Raw genomic sequence first — 8,169 nt, forward strand, 5'->3', positions numbered from 1 at the left:
GTTTCTGCTGTGTGTGATCATTTTGATCTTTTAACTGCAAATAGTTTGTCTGTCTTTGTTTCAGTGTAATCTATCAGAATAGGAAAAACAGCAATGTGACCTGCAGTGTAAATTATTTCATTTTATGCAATGTCGCATCTGTTCTGCGGAGCTTTCTTACACAAACAAAAGCACCTCCTCAGTGTTTAGGCATTACAGAGCCAAACGTGAAAATGAGGCGACAAACACACCGAGAATGAACACAAGTAGGCCTATATTGACACTGAACAGCTTTATCATCATTTTTTTTATTAATATGTGTTTTATTATTTTGAAATCAAGCATCTAGGAAGACTGTTCTGGACCAGGCAGTCCTGAATTTTATTATAAAGGACTGTCAACCCCTTAGTATTGTGGAGAGTGTCGGAGAGAAAAATTCCGAGATCAGAGGATCCTTTAACGTACTGGGGGAATAGGAAGACATCTTATCAGAACCTTTTCCACCTGGCTTTACAGTTTTTGTGTACCCCAGCTTCAGCTATGCCTGTGAGTTTTCCAAAGCTGGGGAAATGGTGTCAAAAAAACAAAAAAACCCAAAACGCAATAGACTGAATGCAAAAACATTGGATAAACTTATTTTTCCGAATAGAAATTTATAATAAACTCTGAGTCAATTACATTTAAATGGGTAATATTATATTCACAATACTTTCATTTAATTTTCACTTAATGTAATTCACAGTATATTTTAAAGATTTCTACAATATTTGCAATGTAAAACATATAAAATGATTCCATGGAAAGTACAATACCTTACAGTGTACAAGTATGACTAGGTCATTGAATCAGTGTCTGTTGTGAGTCTCAAGTAAGTTGCCTGCAATGATATTTAAGGTCCAGCAGGTGTCAGTATGGCGCAAAACAGCAACACTGTGTCGACACAGTATCGATACAGTTTGGAGAATGTGCTGAAACGCTTCACGAGGCCTCATCTACCCATCACTACAAATAGAGGACTCTGACTGTACGTTAATATTAAAGATAGATGTAACCACTGTGATGTCACACACATTTTGGTTTGTGTTACATGCCAAGAGATGTGGCTTTGCTTTTGTGCTCTATTTGTCTTTCAGGTGTCAAGCCTCCACCTATTGGCCAGTTCGAAGTTGATTGGCATGTGTCCATTGGCTGGTCTGGGCCCAGTTGGCCAATCACACTCCAAGGATCACTACAAATGAGCAGCTCCCTGGCCAGCTGGTGGCTGCTGGCTTCTGCTTTGTAACAAACATTTGTGTGAAGGCTTCTTTGTATGGTGTGTGTGTGGTGGGAGGCTGGACAGGTAAGCTGGGGTACCCTATACACTGGTTGCAGGTTTTAAACTGTTAGACACACTAGGTTATGCGGTTGATGCCACTTTTGTATGTTTTCACTGACTTTTTGTCGAGCAGCTAGGTAGGCCTTTTGTTTTGCATTTTTGTTTTAGTTAGGCCCTGGAAGCTATCGACCTGTTTTTGTTTTATTACTTTCTTTGATTTGGCTCAACCGCCCAGTCCTCCTCCCCCCACCTGTTTCTGTTGTTAAGTTGACTGTCAAGGCAAGCAACCAATAAATCCTGCCTGATTCTTGACTGTCCTGTTGTCCTCCTCCTTCATTGATTGTGGTTGTCCGGTGTTGCTGTCTCCTTCCTACCTTTGCCTCCACCATGGTGGGGGGGACGTAACACAAGTGGGGGCTCGTCCGGGATCTGTTTATGCTGTGGACAACCTAAATTAATGAAAGTGTGTTGTGGTTTTAGGGTGGCAACGTTTCGTGGTTGCAGTCTAAGATGAGTTTTGACCTGCTTGATTTTGTTAATCAACCTAGCGTTGAAAAAATTGACTTGTGTCGCAAAGACGACTTGTTAAGTGTTGCTGCCCAGTATAAACTTTCCGTACCAAAATATGGAGCGAAGAAGGATATTAAGCAGGCTTTGTTGGAGGGGTTAGTCGAGTTGGGTATCTTAAGTAGCCCTGCTATAACTGAGGTACCTTCTCAAGACCCCTTAGCTTCCCCTGGAGCCTCTGCTAATCCAGCTTCTCCAGAGAGAACTGAAGAGCAAGCTCTACTTGCTACACCTCCGGGTGCCCAAGTTAAGTCAGATGCGGCTCCCCAAACTCTGCCTCGCTTTAAGCCTTTCTCTCCAGAATCCCAGACAACTAGCAGTGATGCAAAGCTTAAGGTTCGTTTATTACGTTTACAGTTGGAGGCACAGGAGAAGGATAAGGTGCGTAAAGCAGATTATGATCTTCGGCTGGAGATCCGTAGGCTTGAGATAGAAGCTGAAAAAGAAATCAGGTTAAAGCAGCTTGAAGTAGAAGCACTGAAGATGTCCTCAGAGGAGAAAACACATGCCACTAAAGAAATCCCAAAAGTCTCCCCGGAAAGTTTTAATGTTAACAAACATATTGCTCTAGTACCTACCTCTCATGAGACTGAGGTAGATTCATATTTCAACGCTTTTGAAAAGGTGGCTACTGCTCTGAAATGGCCAAGAGACATGTGGCCTATTTTACTTCAGTGTAAATTAGTGGGCAAAGCTCAGGAGGTAGCTTCACTTTCGCTAGAGCAGAGCATGAAATATGAAGTGTTGAAGGAAACAATTGTACGTGCCTATGAACTGGTACCTGAGGCCTACAGGCAGAAATTTAGGAACCACAAGAAGTCCAGCAGTCAAACATATGTTGAGTTTGCACATGAAAAAGGGGCTCTTTTTGATAAGTGGTGTACTGCTAACGGAGTTGGTGATGATTATGAGTCTCTGCGCGAGTTAATGCTACTTGAGGATTTTAAAAATTCATTACCTGAGAGAGTCATAATGTTCTTAAATGAACAGAAGGTGACGTCAATGTCAAAAGCAGCTGTGTTGGCCGATGAATTTGTGTTAACACATAAGAATGTTTTTTCACCCATTTCCCATCCAGATAGGCCCACAGCCTTTCGCTCTGCACAGCTTGAGTCTAGTCGCTCTGCTGCGAGGCCAGTGAGACTACCTTCCCTTCCCCATGGTGAGCGTGAATGCTTTTGTTGCCACAAAAAGGGTCATCTCATTGCAGATTGTCAGGCATTAAAGCGTAAACAGCAACTATCCTCACAACAAAAAGGGGTGGGACTGATTAAAGCTACAGAGAACGGGAGGGCATTCCAACCGAACAAAAACCACCCTGATCCCTGTTTCAAACCATTCATTCTAGAGGGAGTGGTTTCACTGACTGGGAATCTAAAAGATCAACAGCCAGTAAAAATACTGAGAGATACAGGGGCCTCTCAGTCCATCATTAGAGAAGACGTCTTACCGTTTTCAGAGGAGTCATTTTGCCAGTCTAGTGTTATTGTCCAGGGAGTAGAACTCGGATTTGTATCTGCCCCTTTGCACACTATTCACATTCAGTCTTCCTTAGTCAGTGGGATGGTTAAAGTGGCTATTCGTTCTGCATTGCCTATCCTAGGTATTGACTTCATCCTAGGTAATGACCTTGCTGGAGGTAAGGTCATGCCCGTTCCTGAAGTGTTAGACAGACCCGAGCTGAGTCTAGACGCTGACTCAGCCCAAGACCAGCCTGCTATTTTTCCAGCTTGTGTAGTTACGAGGGCCCAGGCAAAAAAGTATGGTCCTGACTTGGCCGATTCCTTTATGAGATCAGATCCCTTTGGTGACGTGATCACATTTACCTCTGGATCTAAGGTTCAGGCCAAAGTTCCACCTCCTGACAAAACACAACCAATCCTGAATTTGCCAGTCTCCCGAGAGAAGTTCATTACTACACAGAAAAATGATGTAACCCTGTCCAAGTGTCATTCTTCTATCCTCAGTCAACAGGATGCCAAGAAGAAAAAGCTGGCTTACTTCTCAGATGAAGGTCTACTGATGCGCAGATGGATGAGTGAGGTCTCAGAAGATGCAGACTGGTCTGCAGTTTATCAGGTGGTTGTACCTACTGCCTATCGTACCCAGGTATTGTCCTTAGCACATGACCATCCATGGTCAGGACATTTGGGGGTTAACAAGACATACAGCAGAATTCTGAAACATTTCTTCTGGCCAGGACTGAAATCTGATGTTGTTCAATACTGCCGTACATGCCATGTATGCCAAATGACTGGCAAGCCAAACCAAATAATCCCACCAGCTCCTCTGTCCTATCCCAGTAGTAGAGGAGCCATTTCAAAAAGTGATTGTTGACTGTGTGGGGCCTTGACCTAAATCTAAAACTGGAAACCAGTTTCTGTTGACGGTCATGTGCGTTTCAACTAGGTTTCCTGAGGCAATCCCACTACGGAGGATTACAGCTCAGATTGTTGTCAAAGCGCTGAGATTCTTTTCTACCTTTGGTCTGCCTAAGGTTGTGCAAACAGACCAAGGCACTAACTTTAAGTCTAGAGTATTTGCCCAAGCCCTGAAAACATTAGGCATTGAACACACAACCTCAAGTTCTTACCATCCTGAGAGTCAGGGGGCGCTAGAGAGGCTTCATCAGACTTTGAAGTCCATGTTAAGGAAACACTGTTATAGTTCTCAACGGGACTGGGATGAAAGTGTTCCTCTTGTTTTATTTGCCTGTCGTGAAGCAACCCAAGAGTCTCTGGGGTTTAGTCCCGGGGAACTTGTGTTTGGGCGTGAGATGAGGGGGTCCTTTAAAGGTTTTTAAAGAGAGGCTGGCTAATCCGGTGGACAACACCAAAAGCCTTCCTGACTATGTCAAAACACTAAACGACAGGTTAAAGAGGTCCTATTCCTTAGGAAGGAATGCACTAGCCACTTCACAAGCGAAAATGAAGAGACACTTTGACCAGCGGGCTGTCGACAGTTCATTCCAGCCAGGTGACAGAGTGCTCCTTCTCCTTCCGGTGCCCGGCTCCTCTCTTTCCGTTAAATTCTCTGGTCCTTATGTTGTAGAGAGAACTCAGCAAGACCAACTACATTATTCAGACCCCAGACCGCAGATGTCCTACTCGGGTGTGTCATGTCAACATGATGAAGCTGTACAACTCGCGTGAACCTTCAACTGTGCCATCTGTGGTCCAAGAGCAAGTGGTTACATCCCCGATGGCTTCTGTTTCCAAGGTGGAGATTACTCCAGATGAAGATGGGCTGGTGTTACGGGGTGCTGAGCCTCAGTGCTCGACTAGGTAATTCTGTGATATTGTCAACACTACCACAATACCTGTCCCACCTTCCTTCTGAACAGAGCAATGATATCATAAAACTCATATTGGGATTCCCATCTCTGTTCAATGACATCCCGTCTCAAACCACTGTCATAAAACATGATGTGGTGCTGACTAACCCTACACCAATCAAACAGCGCGCTTATCGGGTTAGTCCAACAAAGAGGGAAATTATAAAACAGGAAGTTGAGTATCTTCTTCAGAATGGATTTGCAGTGCCAAGCTCCAGCTCCTGGAGTTCACCATGTCTCTTAGACACGAAGTCAGATGGAAGCCCAAGATTCCGTACTGACTTCCGAAAGGTGAACTCTGTCACTGTACCAGATGCACATCCCTTACCTCTTATCGATGACTGCATTGATGAAATTGGGCCTGCAAAATACATCACTAAACTTGATATGTTAAAAGGGTATTGGCAAGTGCCTTTGACACAGCAAGCATCTGACATTTCAGCTTTTGTCACTCCTGACCACTTCCTGCGGTAGGGCTGTGCGATATGACCAAAATCTCATATCCCGATATTAAGACATCTATCGTCCGATAACGATATAAAATCACAAAAATGTAACATTTTCTGTAAATTCTGTGAATCTCGGGCAGCTCGACTTGTGTGAAGTGTTTCCAGCTGGGCGTCGCGTACCTGGAGTCGAGTGTTTTAACTGATGCATGAAACGATACATTTTTAGACATAAGTTGTTACGGCCGCTGTTGTCTTTGTGAGTATTTATTACACAGCGTGCTGCGGGGAAAAGCCTGTTCTAACGTTTGAGGCTAACGTTTATTTTTTAGCACCTGACGGCTCTTTTTTGCTTCTCATCCGTAAATACTCTGCATCTTTCACATGATTCAGTTTATTTTGAAAAGTCTCAACAGGATCTTGAGCTTTATTGTGAAAGGTTTATGTGGAAAATAAACAAGCGGACACGAGGTGGTTTTACCGTTGTTGTTGCTAACGACAACGCATAAAAACAAGCGCTTGTCCGTCTGTAGTGTGGTTATATTAAATATAAGAGAAAGAGAGAACTTTAGGAAATTAATATATCAAAATAATGAAAAAATATTGCCGTAAACAGTTTATTTTGCGACACCACGAAACAAACGATAGCGTAAAATGAAACGATAGACGTTTTTCTATCGTCATCCGATATATATCGTTATATCGAACAGCCCTATCCTGCGGTATACAGTTATGCCTTTTGGCATGTGCAATGCCCCTGCAACATTTCAGAGACTGGTCAATAAAGTGTTGGGAAACATCCCTAACTGCAGAGCATACTTGGATGACATTGTTATGTATAGCAGTGACTGGTCAACCCATATGGCTACATTGAAAGAAGTCTTCATTAGCCTGGAAAATCCATCTCTCACTTTGAACCTTGCCAAATGTGATTTTGCTAGAGGCAGTGTCCTCTACCTTGGCCAGCAAGTTGGTCTAGGAAAAGTGCGCCCTGCAGATGCCAAAGTCACTGCGATTAGGGAGTTCCCCCAACCATCCACCAGGAGAGAACTGCGGCGTTTCCTTGGGATGACAGGATATTACCGACGATTTTGTAAGAATTTCTCTTCTGTTGCTGCCCCTCTCACTGACTTAACCAGTCCCTCAAAGCCGTTTATTTGGTCTGAGAGTTGCCAGCAGGCTTTCGAAAGCCTTAAGGGCTTATTTTGTTGCACCCCCGTTTTGTCTGCTCCTAACTTCTCTTTACCATTCAAACTGGAAATGGATGCCAGCGCAGTTGGGGCCGGAGCGGTTCTTCTTCAGGAGGATACCCAGGGCATTGACCATCCTGTAAGTTACTTCTCTCTGAAGTTTGATAAACATCAGTTCGGGTATTCTACCATTGAAAAGGAGACCCTTGCTTTGTTGTGGGTCTTGCAACATTTTGAAGTCTATATAGAGTCAGGTCAGAGTTCAGTTCAAGTATTCACAGATCACAACCCTTTAGTTTTCCTCTCTAGAATGTATAATCACAACCAGCGGCTTATGCATTGGTCACTGATTATTCAGAATTATACCCTCAATATCATCACAAAAAAGGTTCAGAAAACATTGTAGCAGACGCACTCTCCCGTGCTGTTTAGAGATGTCACCAAACCCTGAGTTTGGTTCTTAAAGGGTGGGGGTGTTACGTGCCAAGAGATGTGGCTTTGCTTTTGTGCTCTATTTGTCTTTCAGGTGTCAAGCCTCCACCTATTGGCCAGTTCGAAGTTGATTGGCATGTGTCCATTGGCTGGTCTGGGCCCAGTTGGCCAATCACACTCCAAGGATCACTACAAATGAGCAGCTCCCTGGCCAGCTGGTGGCTGCTGGCTTCTGCTTTGTAACAAACATTTGTGTGAAGGCTTCTTTGTATGGTGTGTGTGTGTGGTGGGAGGCTGGACAGGTAAGCTGGGGTACCCTATACACTGGTTGCAGGTTTTAAACTGTTAGACACACTAGGTTATGCGGTTGATGCCACTTTTGTATGTTTTCACTGACTTTTTGTCGAGCAGCTAGGTAGGCCTTTTGTTTTGCATTTTTGTTTTAGTTAGGCCCTGGAAGCTATCGACCTGTTTTTGTTTTATTACTTTCTTTGATTTGGCTCAACCGCCCAGTCCCCCCACCTGTTTCTGTTACGTTGACTGTCAAGGCAAGCAACCAATAAATCCTGCCTGATTCTTGACTGTCCTGTTGTCCTCCTCCTTCATTGATTGTGGTTGTCCGGTGTTGCTGTCTCCTTCCTACCTTTGCCTCCACCATGGTGGGGGGGACGTAGCAGTTTGGGTGAAGCCCTAATGCTAGCAAGACTGAAACACTATGGAGGCAATACAAAGACAAAAAAATCTGCTAATTTGCATAAAGTTAAAAAACAAACAAAGAAAAAAAACAGATGCAACTCCCTCACCAGACTTCTTGAACAGGCTGTACCTGAGCTATTACCTCGGGTTTGATAATTAAAGGCTATACCCGAAAACAGGTGGATTAGATTGAAAATTCAGATTGTTCAG

The 8,169-nt window shown here is 43.8% G+C and overlaps 1 protein-coding gene across 1 annotated transcript; it reads left to right on the top strand.

Annotated features, from left to right (window-relative positions):
* The first annotated feature begins 1,019 nt into the window (after positions 1-1,019).
* Positions 1,020-4,915, top strand: LOC112842584 (uncharacterized). Its single transcript, XM_025899387.1, has 2 exons — positions 1,020-3,023; positions 3,829-4,915. Exons 1-2 carry the CDS (start codon positions 1,805-1,807, stop codon positions 3,882-3,884), a joined length of 1,275 nt encoding a protein of 424 aa, XP_025755172.1. The 5' UTR covers positions 1,020-1,804; the 3' UTR covers positions 3,885-4,915.
* The last annotated feature ends 3,254 nt before the right edge of the window (positions 4,916-8,169 follow it).

Source organism: Oreochromis niloticus, linkage group LG17 (genome assembly GCF_001858045.2).
Source record: "Oreochromis niloticus isolate F11D_XX linkage group LG17, O_niloticus_UMD_NMBU, whole genome shotgun sequence".
Classification (NCBI taxonomy): Eukaryota; Metazoa; Chordata; class Actinopteri; order Cichliformes; family Cichlidae; genus Oreochromis; species Oreochromis niloticus.

Excerpts from the sequence above, each read along its gene's own strand:
- LOC112842584 (XM_025899387.1), top strand. The coding sequence starts at position 1,805 with ATGAGTTTTGACCTGCTTGATTTTGTTAATCAACCTAGCGTTGAAAAA. Across the intron at positions 3,024-3,828 it reads ACTACCTTCCCTTCCCCATG|TCAACAGGATGCCAAGAAGA; the intron begins GTGAGCGTGAAT and ends TTCTATCCTCAG.